The 19,843-nt window shown below is 40.8% G+C and overlaps 2 protein-coding genes across 2 annotated transcripts; one reads left to right on the forward strand and one right to left on the reverse strand.

Moving 5' to 3' along the window:
- Positions 1-1,290: 1,290 nt before the first annotated feature.
- Positions 1,291-8,343, reverse strand: LOC134335590 (natterin-3-like). The gene is made up of 2 exons (XM_063018152.1): positions 8,226-8,343; positions 1,291-2,490 (listed from the first exon to the last, which is right to left on the reverse strand). The coding sequence occupies exons 1-2, from the start codon at positions 8,341-8,343 to the stop codon at positions 1,364-1,366; spliced, it is 1,245 nt and encodes a 414-aa protein (XP_062874222.1). The 3' UTR covers positions 1,291-1,363.
- Positions 8,344-16,024: 7,681 nt separating this feature from the next.
- On the forward strand, positions 16,025-16,931 carry LOC134335646 (protein FAM163B). The gene is made up of 2 exons (XM_063018227.1): positions 16,025-16,117; positions 16,419-16,931. Exons 1-2 carry the CDS (start codon positions 16,025-16,027, stop codon positions 16,920-16,922), a joined length of 597 nt encoding a protein of 198 aa, XP_062874297.1. The 3' UTR covers positions 16,923-16,931.
- The last annotated feature ends 2,912 nt before the right edge of the window (positions 16,932-19,843 follow it).

Consider the following 19,843-nt stretch of genomic DNA (forward strand, 5'->3'; position numbering starts at 1 on the left):
GAAAATTTTATTCATTAAAGAAAACCACCAACTGGTCTTGTATAAAAAGTAAATGCCCTCTAAAACTGGTTGTACTAACTGTAAAAGCCAGGCGCCATCAAATACTTACTGAGTTTGGGCACTGATGTTGGGCAACAATACCTGACTTGTAGTCACTATTCCAATCCACTTGTAAGACGCTGCATGGTGTTGAGGTCATGGCTTTTTTAGTTTCTTCAACATTAACTAAGCAAACCATTTTTAGATGTTAATTTATGCACATTGACCCTAAATGACCACCACAAAGTTAACAGCACACTCTAGATTATAATGAAATGCTGTCACATTACAATTTCCTTTACTGGAACAAAGCCACCAAACCACCCAAACCACTACCAACACAAGTCAGTACTATTATCCTAGCATCTGGAAACTTATATTTGTTGATCAGGTGTAATATAGTAAAGCATTATCCATTAGAAAAGAAGTTCAATATTCTAGTGTTAAATCATAGTGTGCTCTCCAGTAGTAAACTCTTCAGTGGTAAGCTTAGGTTTTTTATGCTGACACTAGTTTAATAGTGACTGCAGTTGTGTTGTGTGCTATATGCTTTGCCATGCTATGCACATTACCATTGATAGAACAATTTAATGTGCTTCTACAGCCTATTACTTTGAGGTTAAGCCACTGTTGCTACTAGATGTTTTAGTTCATAATAACGGCACTTACAGAACACAACTCTATGTGTTCTGAATAATAACTAAAATCACCTGTTAAAGGAGGTGACTATGTATTTTCTTTGAATCCTATAGTATATAAACCACTTATTAAACTGTGGAAGTCTGTTAGTAGATGATCTATTTGATATATTAAACTTTCACACATTACATAATCAGGTGATACTTGAATGCCAATCTAATCTTCAACCTTCAATCAGTGATTGGGAACAGAGAGCTGTTTGATTCCTGATAAACTATTTAGCTGAATGTAGGGTTAAGGACATCATGGATCTGGACAGGTGTGTCATTATCAGTAATGATAATTAAACTTTAGTCAGATTATCATTATTTATGGGTCAGAGATAATAATATTATTGACTGATGAGATTGCTTTAATGTATGACTTATGATTTATGACTCTACTTCAGTAGTCCTGAAATAACCATGTGTTGCTGGGTAGTTTATGTGTGGAAGACTCTTTTTTAATATAGTCATATAAAAAAATAAATGATTTTATATTAAAATGTAAAACATAAAACAAATGAAACAAATGAAAGTTTTTTTTCAACTGAATTTATTAAATTTAGGTTTAAAAGATCAATGTGCTCATACTGTAACTGACTAAAAAAACAGCAATTACATGCAATATAGCCGATGGTATTGATTTATTGATTAGCTGTTTTCACAGTGCTTTTATCAGTCTTTGCAGCTGCTGGACATGGCTTGGCATCTGGAATTGGCTCACAGCGGTCCACCACTGCTCTGACCTCCCCAATCTGTATGCCATCATACACACCGTTGACAGAGGTCCACTGTGTTTCACCGTTGGCATATGTTCGGCTGAGCCTAGCCTTGAAGGGGATGTCGGCAGTCATCTTGCGACCTTCCATGCGTGCAGTGCAGGAGTGATTGGGTGGCACTGTTAGCTTGACTGACACCTCATGGCTGAGACTTTCTATCACAGTAGTGCCACGATTAAACTGCAGTGTCTTCTCTGCAGTAAATTCCACCCCAGCTGTGCCAATCAGAGGGATCTTGGCAGTGATGCTGCCCGTAACACCGAGCATGGTGGAGCGGCCGATGTTCCAGGTGGTCTCCACCTCTGTGGTTTTGGAGATGGTTACGGTCTTAGTAACGGTCTGACAATCATTGTTGGCAACGCTGGAGATCCTCATGGTCTCTGGTGGATACTGGAAAAGCTCAACCTCATCAATACCGTACTCAACATGAGAGATTTGTTGAGTGTAGGCATTTCTGTTGATAGCCAGGACCTGATATTTTTTGTACCAGTACTCATCACCTTCCCATGGAAGAAAGAAAGCTTCAAACTGAGGTACAACTTTGCCAAGGCCATACTTGTTCTTGCCTACAAAAATGCCAACACCCCCACATGTTCTCACAGCATTCTGCGGAACAGAACCATATGAGTCATCCTTCCACTCAACAAACTCAAAATTGTCTACATTAAGTAGGACATCAAACTCAGGGGCATGATATTCCCTATTGCCATAGGGGTAGTTGCAGTATGGACCTTTGCTGGGGGTGTAGAATCCTGCTTCACAGTTGTACTTGCAGATGTATTCAGTGCGCTTTGTATAGCCATTGTAGATGCCAACTGCACCATTTGGAAGAGAGCCCTCCCATTTGGTCCAGTTCAGATTGACATTGTCACCGAACAAGTGTGAATATGTTAAGGAGTCCTGCAGCTCTGGAGGTGTTAGGGGTTCAGTGACTGGATTATTGCTCAAGGGAGGTGGTTCTTTACCCTCTAGGGCAGGGTTCAGAAGAGGTGCTGAAAAAAAATTAAATAGAGATAGCATTTAGATGGCATATTACTGACAGATATTATCTTTATGAGGTTTGATATATCTTACTACTTAAATATAGGTAACAGTTTAATGTTAAACTTATTTTTGCAGACTGGAGCAGGATTATAAAGTATTTCAAACATTTTATGTTAGAGTTAAAGGGGATCCGATTACAAAAAGTCCAAGTAGGATTTGCAGTGCAATGGCAAGGCTAAGAAAAATGGATCAAACACTAGTAATGAAACTATTTACAGAAGTTAGGTCACTACAGTTTGTCAAATTGTACACATTCAGAAATTGAGGTGGTCCTCTTAAGGGTCTTTTTTTATCCTGCTCTTTCTGTTCTTAAAAGTATATAAAAAATAAAAAAAATGGCTGTACTACATTAGATTTAGGAAAACCTTTTAAAGAAATGTGTCACGCTTGGAGCCTCAGGGTGATCCTGTGCTCCAGTGTGCCACGCCCTTCTCTCCCCAGTCTCCAACCAGCCTCCCTCTCCTGATTGGTTAGCTGGGGCTAATTAGCCCCAGCTGCTACTATTTAGGAGAGGCTCAGGGAAAGGCTGGTTGGAGATTATTGAGTGTAACTCTGTCTGTTTGCTCCTGGTAACTCTGTCTGTTTGCTCCTGGTAACTCTGTCTGTTTGCTCCTGGTAACTCTGTCTGTTTGCTCCTGGTAACTCTGTCTGTTTGCTCCTGGTAACTCTGTCTGTTTGCTCCTGGTAACTCTGTCTGTTTGCCCCTGGTAACTCTGTCTGTTTGCCCCTGGTAATTCTGTCTGTTTGCCCCTGGTAATTCTGTCTGTTTGCCCCTGGTAATTCTGTCTGTTTGCCCCTGATAACTCTGTTTTACCTTCCTCCTAGCTCCTGTCGGTCAGTTTAGCCTGTTCCTGTTATGTTAGCCTGTTTAGTCTGTTCATGCCTTGTTTAGTCTGTTTAGTTCTTGTTTAGTTCTGTTCATTCCATGTTTCATCTGTTTAGTCCTTGTCTAGCCTGTTTAGTCATGTTTGCCTGTGTAGCTTTGTTAGCCTGTTTAGTTTAGTCCCTGTTTAGCCCCTGTCTGTTAGCCTAGTCCTTGTTTGTTAGCCTGTGTGTACTATCCTCCGTTTAGCCTTTGTTTAGTCCTGTTCAGTCTGTTCTGTCCTGTCTTTATTATTAAGAAATATAGTTTTCTTTCACACATCTCCGCGTTTGTGTCCGCCCCTCCTGTCCGTCTAGCCCACAAACCGTTACAGAATAATCTCCTGATAGGACACAGCGAGATGTTGCTGGTTTATTCTTTCCCAGACTTTGGCTCTATGAGGTTTCCTCTAGTCTTCCCGCTTAGTAGGCCGGCTCCTTATGATGGAAGCAACCATAGGGTTGAAGGCTTCCTTCTCCAGAGCCAGCTCTACCTGCAGAACCTTCTGGACCCCCAGCCAACTGAAATCGACAAGGTACGATTTATGATGTCTAGACTGAGGGGTGCTGCTCGTGAGTGGGCTAAGCAGCGTTGGTCTGACAGGGGAGTTGTGCTGAACTCGGTGAAGGATTTTGAGGGCCTCATGAGAACCAAATTTTCATGTAGCAAAGTGCCCACTGCAGCTTATACCTGGCATCCAGTGCCCACTGGGGAGGTTAAATTTTCCCCAGTGCCCACTGCGGATGTGGTCCAGGAGCCAGTGCCCGCTTATAAAGCTCGTGACTGTCCCAAGTCCACGTTAGGAGCCAGCCAATATTATTTAGGTCCTGTTTCCTGTTACGACCCCAAGGGCTCCGGGGGTCCTTCTGTGTGTTCACCGGCTCCAGTGTTTTCGCAGCTGAGTCCAGTTTCTCCAGGGTCCAAACAGCTGGCTTCTGACGCATATCCAGGGTCCAAGCAGCTGATTTCGGACGCCTCTCCAGTGTTTTCGCAGCTGAGTCCAGTTTCTCCAGGGTCCAAACAGCTGGCTTCTGACGCATATCCAGGGTCCAAGCAGCTGATTTCGGACGCCTCTCCAGTGTTTTCGCAGCTGAGTCCAGTTTCTCCAGGGTCCAAACAGCTGGCTTCTGACGCATATCCAGGGTCCAAGCAGCTGACTTTGGACGCCTCTCTAGTGTTTTCGCAGCTGACTTTGGACGCCTCTCCAGGGTCCTCGCAGCTGAATGACGTTTCTCCAGTGTTTTCGCAAGTGACTTTGGACACCTCTCCGGGGTTCTCACAGCTGTATCAAGGAGTTTCTCAAGGATTTTCGCAGCTGACTTCGGACGCCTCTCCAGGGTCCTCACAGCTGAGTGATGTTTCAATAGTGTTTTCGCAGCTGACTTCGGACGCCTCTCCAGGGTCCTCGCAGCTGAATGACGTTTCTCCAGTGTTTTCGCAGCTGACTTCGGACGCCTCTCCAGGGTCCACGCAGCTGAATGACGTTGCTCCAGTGTTTTCCCAAGTGACTTCGGACGCCTCTCCAGGGTCCTCGCAGCTGAATGACGTTTCTCCAGTGTTTTCGCAGCTGACTTCGGACGCCTCTCCAGGGTCCACGCAGCTGAATGACGTTGCTCCAGTGTTTTCCCAAGTGACTTCGGACGCTTCTCCAGGGTCCTCGCAGCTGAGTGACGTTTCTCTAGTGTTTTCGCAGTTAACTTTGGACACCTCTCCAGGGTTCTCACAGCTGAGTGATGTTTCAATAGTGTTTTCGCAGCTGACTTCGGACGCCTCTCCAGGGTCCTCGCAGCTGAATGACGTTTCTCCAGTGTTTTCGCAGCTGACTTCGGACGCCTCTCCAGGGTCCACGCAGCTGAATGACGTTGCTCCAGTGTTTTCCCAAGTGACTTCGGACGCCTCTCCAGGGTCCTCGCAGCTGAATGACGTTTCTCCAGTGTTTTCGCAGCTGACTTCGGACGCCTCTCCAGGGTCCACGCAGCTGAATGACGTTTCTCTAGTGTTTTCGCAGTTAACTTTGGACACCTCTCCAGGGTTCTCACAGCTGTTTCAAGAACTTTCTCAAGGGTTTTTGCAGCTGATTCCGGACGCCTCTCAAGGGTCCTCACAGCTGAATCAAGGAGATTCTCAAGGATTTGTGCAGCTGATTAATGACGTTTCTCCAGTGTTTTTGCAGCTGACTCTTGACGCCTCTCCTCAAGGGTCCACGCAGCTGACTCCGGACGCCTCCTCTCAAGGGTCCACACAGCTGACTCCGGACGCCTCTTCTCAAGGGTCCTCTCAGCTGACTCCCGAAGCCTCTTCGCCAGGCTCACCGCAGCTGACTCCCGAAGCCTCTTTGCCAGGCTCACCGCAGCTGACTCCCGAAGCCTCTTCGCCAGGCTCACCGCAGCTGACTCCCGAAGCCTCTTCGCCAGGCTCACCGCAGCTGACTCCCGAAACCTCTTCGCCAGGCTCCACGCAGCTGACTCCCGAAGCCTCTTCGCCAGGCTCACCGCAGCTGACTCCCGAAGCCTCTTCGCCAGGCTCACCGCAGCTGACTCCCGAAACCTCTTCGCCAGGCTCCACGCAGCTGGCTCCTGTTCCCGAGTTGGCGCATCCCGATGGCGCTCCTGTTCCCGAGTTGGCGCATCCCGATGGCGCTCCTGTTCCCGAGTTGGCGCATCCCGATGGCGCTCCTGTTCCCGAGTTGGCGCATCCCGATGGCGCTCCTGTTCCCGAGTTGGCGCATCCCGATGGCGCTCCTGTTCCCGAGTTGGCGCAGCCCGATGCCGCTCCTGTTCCCGAGTTGGTGCCCCCTGATGGCACTCCTGTTCCCGAATGGGCGTCCCTCGGCGACGCTCCTGTTCCTGAGTTGGTGTCCTCCGACGGCACTTCTGTTCCTGAGTTGGTGTCCTCCGACGGCACTTCTGTTCCTGAGTTGGTGTCCTCCGACGGCACTTCTGTTCCTGAGTTGGTGTCCTCCGACGGCACTTCTGTTCCTGAGTTGGTGTCCTCCGACGGCACTTCTGTTCCTGAGTTGGTGTCCTCCGACGGCACTTCTGTTCCTGAGTTGGTGTCCTCCGACGGCACTTCTGTTCCTGAGTTGGTGTCCTCCGACGGCACTTCTGTTCCTGAGTTGGTGTCCTCCGACGGCACTTCTGTTCCTGAGTTGGTGTCCTCCGACGGCACTTCTGTTCCTGAGTTGGTGTCCTCCGACGGCGCTCCTGTTCCTGAGTTGGTGCCCCCTGATGGCGCTCCTGTTCCAGAGTTGGTGTCCTCCGACGGCGCTCCTGTTCCTGAGTTGGCGCCCCCTGATGGCGCTCCTGTTCCAGAGTTGGTGTCCTTCGAAGGTGCTTCTGTTTCCTCGTTGGCACTCCCAGATGGCGCTCCTGTTTCCGAGATGACGCCCCCAGATGGCGCTCCTGTTTCCGTGTTGGCGCCCTCCAATGGTACTTCTGTTCCAACGATGGCGCCCCCCGACGGCGCTTTTGAACTCTCGTCGGCGCTCCCCGACAGCGCTTCTGGTCTCCTATCATGCCTACCGCAAGGCATATTAAATAACTTCAAATTTGCCCCTCAGGGTCCAGGACCTCCTTTTTGTTGTTGGTTTTTGTATTGGGCACGCCAGGAGTCGTGCCTTCGGGGAGGGGCCTACTGTCACGCTTGGAGCCTCAGGGTGATCCTGTGCTCCAGTGTGCCACGCCCTTCTCTCCCCAGTCTCCAACCAGCCTCCCTCTCCTGATTGGTTAGCTGGGGCTAATTAGCCCCAGCTGCTACTATTTAGGAGAGGCTCAGGGAAAGGCTGGTTGGAGATTATTGAGTGTAACTCTGTCTGTTTGCTCCTGGTAACTCTGTCTGTTTGCTCCTGGTAACTCTGTCTGTTTGCTCCTGGTAACTCTGTCTGTTTGCTCCTGGTAACTCTGTCTGTTTGCTCCTGGTAACTCTGTCTGTTTGCTCCTGGTAACTCTGTCTGTTTGCTCCTGGTAACTCTGTCTGTTTGCCCCTGGTAATTCTGTCTGTTTGCCCCTGGTAATTCTGTCTGTTTGCCCCTGGTAATTCTGTCTGTTTGCCCCTGGTAACTCTGTTTTACCTTCCTCCTAGCTCCTGTCGGTCAGTTTAGCCTGTTCCTGTTATGTTAGCCTGTTTAGTCTGTTCATGCCTTGTTTAGTCTGTTTAGTTCTTGTTTAGTTCTGTTCATTCCATGTTTCATCTGTTTAGTCCTTGTCTAGCCTGTTTAGTCATGTTTGCCTGTGTAGCTTTGTTAGCCTGTTTAGTTTAGTCCCTGTTTAGCCCCTGTCTGTTAGCCTAGTCCTTGTTTGTTAGCCTGTGTGTACTATCCTCCGTTTAGCCTTTGTTTAGTCCTGTTCAGTCTGTTCTGTCCTGTCTTTATTATTAAGAAATATAGTTTTCTTTCACACATCTCCGCGTTTGTGTCCGCCCCTCCTGTCCGTCTAGCCCACAAACCGTTACAAAATGTTTAAGATATTATATAATAATCATAAATAATTTTAATAAACACTACCAGTACCTTCTAGAGCAAAATAACATACACTAAAGGTATTAATTGTACTGTGAAGGGTAATATTTAAGGGTAGGGTATTATATTACAACTGCAACATAAAGTGTAGACACTACAACAAACAGTTAATTAATGTCATTAAATCACCCTATTTAAACATTAATCTTTTAAAAATAATGAAGGTATATAATTTCATACAATACATGAATACTGATATGTAGCAAATGTCAATACAATTATTACTCATTATAAAACATATTTATCACAGACCCATAAATATCAGTATAAATCATATAATATACATTAAATAACGAATACTTTACATTTTTGTGCTGCCACATTTTTCTCCACTATAGCTTTCAGGTTGCTCGTTGGATTGCCAGAGGTAAGAACACAGAAAGCCCCCAGCTGAAGAAGGGTAATCACAGCAAACAGCTTCATCTACAAAGATACATGATCAGTGGTGGTGAGCAACAGCTATACATATTTTTCAAAGACAAATAATTATTTAATAATTTGTACATTATGATGTAATGTCTAATATTAAATATCATTACTGTATGAGTCAGGTGTGTAGGAATTAGCTAAAAGAAACTGCCGTCAGGTGCCCCCCATATCAAATACATATTAAACAATCCCTAACTGTATATGTTTAAATGGTAAGACATAGGAACCAGGAAGAACAGACGGATATTGCCCTCACCTGTTACCAGTTTGCCTGTTTATGTGTTTTTTGCCTCTGTCCCAACTTTTTTGGACTTTTTTTGCAGGCATCAAATGTAAATGTGTTTATATGGACAAAATACAATAAAGTTGATCAATGAACCATGATCAATATATTTTCAAGGAAATTCAAGAAAATTAACAAATCACAGATTCTTGTTTTATTGTGTTTCACAAAATGTCCTAACTTTTTTTGAAAATGGGCTTTGTAGTTCTGTACAGCAATTTTGCACATGCATTTAGACAAATAACTTTTACAAAAAATAAATGTAAGTAAATGTATCGGATATTGTTTTAAAATCCCAATTATCTTGTGCCTACAACTGGAATTGCATTATGTTTATATATGATTGTAAATAAAAGTGTGCACATACCGTTGTAGTCTGTTCCCTCTGTGTAGATGATACAGGTTATTCAGGCTTATATAGCTCGTTTATGGACTCTTCAGTCATAAACATCAAAGCTCCTCTTGCACACACATGCTATCATCTCTCTGATCGCAGCATGCCGCACTGCAAGAAGCCCAGTATTATAAAGACACAAATGTCAGCACACGCTCCAGTGTCTTTTGGTCCATTTGATATTAGCTTAGGCCCAAAGAACCGATGTCTGGCTTTTTTTTTGAGATATCGACTTTCAGGTTGCTTGCAGATACTCATTGTGTGAAATGTCAACAGTTTTCCAAAGTAATCCAGAGGCCATTAGATTATGTATTTTTACAGTAGCATGACGGAATTGAAGGTCACACAAATGGTGGGTCCAGGCTTGTCTTATGTGACAGATTTCTTCAGATCCCCTGAATCTTTTCACAATATTATGTATAGTAGATAGCGAAATAATACTGCAGTGCTTTCTAAAATGTTCTTTTTGCTTGCAAGACTAAGCCTTTGGTGAATCCACCTTTACTGCCTAGTTAAGGCCCCCATAACTTACTTGGGATTGTTCATGAGGCCTATATTTTACAAAAACAAAAAGTGTCACATTAAAAATGTAAAATGTCAGGAAGGAACAGAGATATTACAGCAAGCAGAATCCAGAATCTTCTTAGAAATTATGCAAAAAGGTTGAAAGAAATTAAGCAAATGAAAACTAGTGTTATCATTATTATAACCTACTATTAAAAACTTTTGGACTTACCTGTCCTATATTTTCTGCCCAAACCTTAACAACATAACATTTACCTTCTCTATCTTTATTACATGTTTATCTTATCATAAATACCTTAATTAGACAAAGAAGACATTGTGAATGTTATAAATATTTCGTGAGAACCACTGATGTCTTGGCAATGAGTGAGGACATATAGCATTAACCTCTATCTTGTCTAATTTTGAAGGACATAGGGCTTTTATCAGTAAATTATATTATAGCCTACAACATATTAATTGATCTGATATCAGCCTTTAAATGTTTGCAGAGGTCAGCAACTGTACTTTCCAGTGATTTTCAGTTATAAACAATGAACATTTCAGGGCTGTTGAAATTTGTACCCATGCTCCACACTATACTACTTAACTGATGCCAAGAGATAAGTGTCAACTAAGGATAAAAGATGCATATGACTAGCAAAACTCACATTAAATTGAATGTGTAAAAAATCTAAATGAATAAAGTGTTTTTTTTGTTTATAATTTATATATCTTAACTAATGTTTGATTAACTTGATGATTTTGTAATGCCACAGTTGCAGCAGGTGTAGTCCCTTAACTGTGACACCCAGGAGAATGAACCCCTATATGCAGGATGCTTAACCAAGGCAAAAAGAATACTACAGCTAAAGAGCCACAAACAAAAGGAAATTACAGAATAAATGGTGGCCAAAATAACAGAAATAAATGAAATCTCCACAAAGTCGAAAATGGATAAAACAGATAGAAAAGACCATTAGTCAAGTTGCATATATCACAATCCATATTCCCACCCAGAAAAGAAAATAGACATTCACCCTACAGGGACATAAGCCTATGCTTTATCCACAGCACTTGCTACTCAGTCCATCAGTGTGTGAGAATTCTTGTTTTTGGAAAATAGAGAGGGAAACAGGGAGCGAAAGAGCCACTCCAACTGATGCATTGCACGTCCAGTGTGAATTCATTCATGGGGCTCCACTTAAGGTGCCATCAGGCTGCCTCTTGAAACAGCTGGTCTGTACAGAGCGTTTACTTAGTGATGGCCAATAGGCTTAAAATGGTAGTGCGGTAGATTGTATTCAAACTGGTAGAAACAATATATACGCGCCTCACAGAGCGTGCAGGTGTCACTGAAGCACAGACAACATCCAACACAAAGCCAATGAGCCAGCAAGTAAACCTTAACAATAATGGTAATTTAAAGGGCTCATCCAGCTGAAGCGCGGTACTGCTGATGAGAGGCACTGACTGTATGATTAAACAGAACTTCACGGTCATCTGTACCTCCATGCCACCCATTGATGGCAGGGCAGCTAGGTGTGATTCTGTGATCCAGTTAAAGATTTATTGTTTATTAATACGACTAGTTTAGTTTAAAAAGTAAAATAATTTAAATGAACTGGATGGACCGACTTCATGTAGTATTACAATAATGTTGTTGAAATTATAATTAAAGTGCAATAACAGCACATATGCTGCTCAGGTAAAATACACTAGCACACCAGAGCTGGGATTCCGAATACATTGCATTGAATCTCAGCTCTGCCATACGGCTGGGCTGGGCGGCTGCATGAACAACGATTGGCTGTTATTCATAGGGTAGGATAAAGGATAGGGACTCCTCATAACTGAGCAAATTACAACCTCTGCTGGTTGGTTGATGGCGTCTGCACAGATTCGAGGAATAATGTGATCAGGGTGTGGCTATTCGTGCACAAAGCTGATAGGCATATGAACTCGGCTTTTGTCAGTTTGTCAGTCTCGCTCTCCTTAATTTGGGCGTGGGTCAGCTCCAGTAAAAAGGAAGCATAATGCAACTGGGTAAAAATTGGACACGCTAAAATCAGGAATAAAAAGGGACAAAATGCATTATTATTTTAAAAAAAAATTGATACAGCTATACATTTTATGTTGATGAACAGCATGTGGCATCCATAAAATAGCTCTGAAAATACTGAACTGGTAAAAATCCACTTGCAAAACTGCATCAATTAGTATCCTCAGTTCCCAGATTATTAAAAAGTGTTTTTTTTTGTTTATAAAAAAGGGTGATGTAACACAGTGGTAACCATACCTCCTTTCTGAGCCAACCTTTCTGTGTTGCAGGCAGGTTTATATTATAAATTCACAAGTTGTTCAGGTTTAAATAAGGTTAAAATGTCAGTTAAATAAAGGTTTAAAACAATTAACAAATCACAGATTCATGTTTTAAAATATATTTTCTAAAATCTAATCACTCTGATAGTATAGCAGTAAGGAATTTAAACATAATTAAGTATTAATGTAGTATTTGCACACCTTGTCTTTATAGCTAAAAGCATCATTCCTGTATAAGCGAGAATATTTGAGAAGACATGGTAAAGTAATGGAAGGTGGGAGGGGAAGTAGTTGTTGTCATCTCCATGGTGCAGTGGGCTCAGAGTGTTTTTTTACAAGGGCTTGCTACACTTCACCATTTTGATAAATAAAATATGCTCGTCCTTTTCTACAGCCCTTTTCTCTTTCTAAAATGAACTTCTCTAGTAAGTTTTCCTTCATGTGGGATAATGGTAAAGGTGTGCTCAGTATTATCCTGCTGCCATTTCCTTTATTTTTGAAACAGCTTGGTGTCATCAGTATTTATGCCAATGCTCCAGCAGTAAAACTCATCTAATTTATGCATGGATTTGTACCGAAGGATGTGTTTTATATCACATCACAAATCACATCACAGCTGGAGATTGCATTTGTATTGCACTGGAATACAAACACAATCAATTTGTGATTGTATTGGAATGATGGTAGTGCAGTAGATTGTATTTACTCTCATTTATACTTGCTTTGAAAATACAGTGCCTTTAAAATAAGTATTTACCCCCACCCCAACTTTTTATCAACATAAATATCACTTGGTATTTGTATCGAATTAATAAATCATTTTATTTCCATGTTTTACCAGTGCTTACATTTTAGGGTTCTGCTAAATGCTGAAAATGTAAATGTAGGGTCGTGGTGGGTCCAGCTTCCTTGGAACCACTGCTCACAATGCAGTAACTCACTATGGGCCTCAGCCATCCCCACCCAGACATAATCAATTATGACTGTATGTAGATGCCTTACCAACCAATTGCACCGCTGGTGATTCTAATCTTGAAGCAGTAGTGGGCCCCTCAGGCACTCTTCAAAAACTGAAATGCCAACATTGATAAAGAGTCCCATTATATGGAAACAGTGGTGTATTCTCCTCAGATGTTGTATTAAGTTAAGATTAGGATTTACTGCCATCAGTTCTCTTTTTTTTTATTTAGACCACTGCTTCTGAGTGAGGACACCTCTTGAGATTCTAAAAGCAAGAGGATGAGAGGAAAAATGCAAAGAACAGGAAAATGACCACTCCATACCCTGCATCTTCTAGCATAAATATTTCACTGCCCTGTCTGCACAATACACTAAATCTTGGCTTCTCAAGTTTAATAATTGATTTAATAAAAATCTGGATATCCACTTCCTCTTGCTATTATCTCGGACTGATGCTCAGATTGCTACATATGCCTAAAATGTATTTAAAATTCAAGATCTCTCACTTCTGTGCACCATTCATTAGGCCATAAATCTTGAACAGATTGCCAGTCAAATAACATGATTCTCTCAATCTCTTGTACATCATCTTCAGTCACAGCCACACAATTTAACACTCAGATGCAATTGGGTCACATTTTTTTACACACTCATGCACTCTACTGGCAGTTAAAAGTGTTACATTGTACAGATTAACTAGGCCTACAAATGGTTAAAACAAATGGTAAAAACGTTATGTAGATATTGCAAATACAATAGGAAAACATTTGGGAATAAATTTCTTAAATTAAATGTTGGATATTTTTAATTGTACATTAACAGGATTTGAAGATGTCTTACTTCAGCCCTCCCAGCTGCTTCTGAGTGAGGACACCTCTTGAGATTCTAAAAGCAAGAGGATGAGAGGAAAAATGCAAAGAACAGGAAAATGACCACTCCATACCATGCATCTTCTAGCATAAATATTTCACTGCCCTGTCTGCACAATACACTAAATCTTGGCTTCTCAAGTTTAATAATTGATTTAATAAAAATCTGGATATCCACTTCCTCTTGCTATTATCTCGGACTGATGCTCAGATTGCTACATAACAGTGAATCAGGGGCAAGTTAAAAAAGGAAAAGTGAGTGGGGGATTGTACCTTAAGAGGGGTTTGTATGGTGCATGGGTGTGTGAGTGTTGTCAATGTGACACACAAAACATGAGGGCATATAGACCTATGGCTGTCTATAATAGTAACTTATTTGAATATGAACGTAAATTTACTGTCATTAGGTGCAGGCCGCAGATGTTCCTTCTTCTTAAAACTTCCCGAAGAGCTCTTTATAATCTTAATCATATTTACATTTACGGCATTTAGCAGACGTCTTTATCCAAAGCGACTTACATTACAGTTACAGTATACAGTCTGAGCAATTGAGGGCCCAACAGCAGCAACCTGGCAGTAGTGGGGCTTGAACCAGCGACCTTCTGATTACTAGTCCAGTACCTTAACCACTAGGCTATCGCTCATATGATATAATCTGAGTAAATTTCAAGTAAACTGGCTTTTTGTTTAGTAAACATGATAATATTGTCTGTAGTTATAAAAAAGTATACCCTCTATATACCCTCTATAAGTAGCTTGTTGGACATTCCATTCCAAAACCATGGGCATTTATAAGAATTAGACATCCTCTGTGGTTATAACTGCTTCCATTCCTCTAAGAAGGTTTTTTTTTTTTTTTACAAGATTTTGTTAGGAGTTCCAGTTTTTTCCCAAATGGGTGCAAGATGGTTAAGATCAGGGCTCTATGCAGACCACTGGAGTTTGTGGACACAGGAAACAGAACAATGAAGTTGGAAGCATATAATAATTTTTTTGTGTTTTATACATCATTTAGCACTGGATCTGACTTAAACACCTGTAACTCTCTAATTAAAAGAGGTTCAAGTACTGGTAGTCATTGAGTTTTTTTAGAGGATACATTTTTGTTTTGATGGAAATGTGAATGAGTCCAGATTATTGCTATTGTGCAAAGGTTAAATGTGCACATTTAATGCATATAGATGTACTTTACAGTATGCATTAAACATGTAACATTCTATTACACAGTATGGTACAATGGGATTTAGGACGCAACCATTCTCCACGCGCACGAATGGACTCGCGCATCAATGCGCGCGCTCAAGACTCTGAGAGGAATCTGAAACTACATTCACCAGAAAGCAACCAACCGCCTGTCGTCGTGCTTTTCTTACCGTTTATTATTTTCTAAAGTTACAAAACTACTGTTAAGAAATAATTAAATTAAAGGTGGCGACAAAAAACTCGTAAGACAAGGTTCTCGTTTAAAATGTATTATATTGTAAATTCGGTCAAAATAGAACTGCGGTTGTGTGACTGACTCGCCTCAGAAAGGACAGCGAACATAAAGGGTGAGTAAATACTTTTAAATAGTAATTTTATTAATATTTGGACAATTAACAATATGGATACAGTAAACAGAAACATAAGAAATAGAGTTATTGTTACGCTAGCGTTTATTTAAAATATATTTAATAAGTTATATTCAACCTACCAACGAAAATTAATTGAATGATATAGCAATGAGCACAACTGAATGATGTAGCATTTTAGAGTAGCAGGATATTTTGTTAATGCTGCCATGTAACAATTATTCAACCCCTTCATAATATTGATTTTACAACCCATGGCTAGACTGGATTTCACCATATGTATCTTTTTGCATATCTCATACAAATTTACCTGAATTGCCACAATTTTATGTAGATGTCTAAGCACATAGCTAAAGACCTGTACAGTAAATGCTTATAAATGAGTTAAAGCAATTAATTTTATAATTTTAAGCCTTTTACACCAAGTTTTACACCTGTATAAGACAGCTTAAAAACTTGGTAGGCTTGTGTGTACAGTGTGCACATCAACATAGAAAACATTTGGCAATTCCATCAAAATGAATGGGGTATTTAAACTGTTGCCAACTCTCTCATTATTTCTCAAGTTTAACAGGAGTAAGACAGTTTGAAATTCTTGTAACATGACTTATATGACAATGGTAGAAATTTGTGGGGTAAATATTTGGCTGTACCAAATTACCAGTTATCCATTTATTTACACTTACTATATGATGTTAAATTATATTGTAATAGTGTTATAGACAACGTCTTCTTTTGCAAAAATGCAGGGAGTTGATGGAGAGGATTTCGAATGACAGCCGGAACAGTGGTCATCACTGGTGGAATCATAGCAGCAGTCATCTTACTGACTATTGTTACAGTGCTGTGTTGCTGTAGGCTGCAGGTAAACACACATTTAGCAACTTGCCTTAATTTTAAAACCCTGAATTTTCCCATACTGAATAATGCATTTCCCCCCAAAGAGATACAGAATTAAGAGAAAAATGCATAGAGGTGCCTAATCTTGCCTTTATTTTGTCATAAAACTTGTTTACTATTGTTTACTTCTTCAAATAAATATTGGAAATATATAAAAAACAACTTTTTTTGGGCAGAATCAATCATTACTTTTGTTTGATCTCTTTCCCCCTTTTGCAACCCTTGTACAATCGAACCTCTGGACTGTCCTCACCTGTACCTCCTAGTATTACTGTTGTAAAGGGAACCGGTCAGAAGAGGGGGAGGAGGAGGAAGAACCCTTCACCAAATCCTCATCCAGTCCAGCATGTCAGTCAATCTCTTCAAGTCCTCCAGACCATCTGCCTTCGCCAAGACCACTGAGCCCTCCAAGTCTTCAAAGTTTTCCTAGCCCTCCAAGCCCACTAAGTATTCTACCCCCTCCAGAATACATATCTAAGCAGCATTTACCAACCACCAAATTTTATGAACCAGCTGCCTACAGCCGCTTCACGCCTGCCCTACCAATCCGGTCATATACATTTTGCCCCTCTTGCTCTGGTATACTTCCATATTACATGCCTGGAGAAGAAGGGATGAGGAATGGAAGTGCAAGGATCAGCTACAGAGGCCTAAAGCAGCAGGAGGTAGACCTAGCTATGGACATGACCAGCCTTGACAAGCTTAATTTGATCCATGCTGTTGCCATGAGGGAGGTGATGACACACCATAGTTTCAGCACTGATGTGTAATTCCTTCAAAAGCCCTGTTTTGACTTTTCACTTTATTCGAAAAATAAGTAAGATTTACACCAGGGGCAAGAAGAAAAATGACATTTGAGATATGGAAATGTTATACTGTATTTCATTTAGTTTACATTTGCAAACAAGCTCAACTGCTGCAGGCTAGTGTGATGTAATGGTAGGAGCCACCCTGCTGGTAACAGTATAGTGCCTGAGTTATTATTATTATTATTATTATTATTATTATTATTATTATTATTATTATTATTATTATTAGCCCAGGATTCAGATATAGCAAAACTGCTCAAGCACTATCAGATTGGACACTTTTATTCAAAGTGACAAATAAATGTGTCTGAATATAATGTGAGCAATTGAAGGTTAAGGTTCTTTTAGGATTGCCCTGTATTTAGCCATTCAGTCCGATTTCTCTTGATTTTAACCCTGACCAATTTACAGACCCTGCTAATAAGAACTCATACCCTTGGTCACATCAGTCTCCAGCATACCTGTGGAGCTCAAACAGTATTTGATATGACTTTTTTTCTTAGTTGTTGTGTGTACAGCTTTTCTCATCTAAGTTGTGAATCTGTCAAGCTCTTAATGTTATCTCTGGGGGGTGCTTTTTGACTAATGCCTTTCTTGTCCAGTCTTTTAGTGGATTTTAAGTTTTTTGGTGGATGATTGATCTTAGAGTTGCAGTTATGCTATTTTCTTTCCATTTTATGATAGTTCATGATAATGGCGCTTTGTGGGATTTTTGTTATAACTGAATCCTGATATACTGTATATTCTCTTACCAATTCTAGGGGCTTTCAGGACCAGGTGGATTTATATTAAGATCACATAAAATGCACTCTTTAAATGCACACAGGTTTGTGGCACGGTTTGCATTAGACATTTTAATGAATCCCAAAGGTGTTTAGCAAGGTTAAAGTCAGTGCTCTGTGTAGGCAGCTGGAGTTCCTCCACATCAAACCTGTCAAATCATGTTTTTTGAACCTTGGTTTGTGAACAGGTGTCATGAAAGGGCCTCCCCTAAACTGTTGCCATAAACTTATAAGCACATTGGCTATTTTATATTTTTTATACCTGAATGTAACATCACAATTAAGTTATAACACTGCTTTTAAATGTGTTAATGTTTAAGGTAAGTGAATACCTATGTAAGAAAAAAGGTACACTTTAAAATACAATGTATATGTATAGTGCAAATCACACAAATTTGTAATTTGTTCTAAATACAATGCTTAGTATGTATAGCCACATATAATACTAAATATAGCTTGGTTTATAGTCTATATGACTTGGAGCATATTTCACCTTGCACATCAGCCTTTAGAGATTGACCAGTAGACAGTTTCTTTTAGCTTTAGTATACCAGGATTTTATTTAATTTTGGATTTTAATTAACTTTTAAATTATTTTAATTGATCGGAATTTGTTAGTTGTTTTATACATTGACAGCTGCTGGCTACTGGTTAAATTAACCTAGAAATGTGTTAATGCAGAATCGGAACAGCTACATTTCAGAGACATGTTTGGTGGATGCTCCATATAATTTAATATAACCTTAACAGACTGTGAAAGACATTGTAATTTTCTTTTGTTTATTGTTATAACTTGTTTCACAGACATCCAGAACAATAATACTAATAAAATGTAAACTAATAAAAACCTGCTGTTTTGGGGTGCTTGTATAGAATATTTAGCCTTTTTTTTTTCCAAAGAAATGTAACTGTGTTTTACAAAATGTAAGTGTTTTCCTATACGATACAAAAAGTATTTGTTTTTGTTTTTTTCATTACACATCCTTGTAATTATAATTAGCACTCATCATTCAGCTACATTTTCCCCCCAAAGACATTAGGACATCCAGTCCTGCATCAAGTTTTTTCAAGTGTTGGAAGTCTGATAGATCAAATTTTAAAGAATATTAGTAGAAAGCAAATACTTATCAATTGCACAGTTACAGTTAATTATACAGGGTGGGCCATTTATATGGTGATATTAACTTCCTGTTTGTGGCACATTAGTATATGGGAGGGGGGAAACTTTTCAAGATGGGTGGTGACCATGGCGGCCATTTTGAAGTCGGCCATTTTGGATCCAACTTTAGTTTTTTCAATGGGAAGAGGGTCATGTGACACATCAAACTTATTGAGAATTTCACAAGAAAAACAATGGTGTGCTTGGTTTTAACGTAACTTTATTCTTTCATGAGTTATTTACAAGTTTCTGACCACTTATAAAATGTGTTCAAAGTGCTGCCCATTGTGTTGGATTGTCAATGCAACCCTCTTCTCCCACTCTTCACACACTGATAGCAACACCGCAGAAGAAATGCTAGCACAGGCTTCCAGTATCCGTAGTTTCAGGTGCTGCACATCTCGTATCTTCACAGCATAGACAATTGCCTTCAGATGACCCCAAAGATAAAAGTCTAAGGGGGTCAGATCGGGAGACCTTGGGGGCCATTCAACTGGCCCACGACGACCAATCCACTTTCCAGGAAACTGTTCATCTAGGAATGCTCGGACCTGACACCCATAATGTGGTGGTGCACCATCTTGCTGGAAAAACTCAGGGAACGTGCCAGCTTCAGTGCATAAAGAGGGAAACACATCATCATGTAGCAATTTCAAATATCCAGTGGCCTTGAGGTTTCCATTGATGAAGAATGGCCCCACTATCTTTGTACCCCAAATACCACACCATACCATCAATTTTTGTGTTCCAACAGTCTTGGAGGGATCTATCTAATGTGGGTTAGTGTCAGACCAATAGCGGTGGTTTTGTTTGTTAACTTCACCATTCACATAAAAGTTTGCCTCATCACTGAACAAAATGTTCAGCAAATCCAACACTGAACCAGTTTCACGAAACTTTGCAAACAGTTTGCTAACTGTAGCATGGGAGATGGGTGGTCT

The sequence above is a fragment of the Trichomycterus rosablanca genome, chromosome 21 (assembly GCF_030014385.1).
Source record: "Trichomycterus rosablanca isolate fTriRos1 chromosome 21, fTriRos1.hap1, whole genome shotgun sequence".
NCBI classification, from domain to species: domain Eukaryota; kingdom Metazoa; phylum Chordata; class Actinopteri; order Siluriformes; family Trichomycteridae; genus Trichomycterus; species Trichomycterus rosablanca.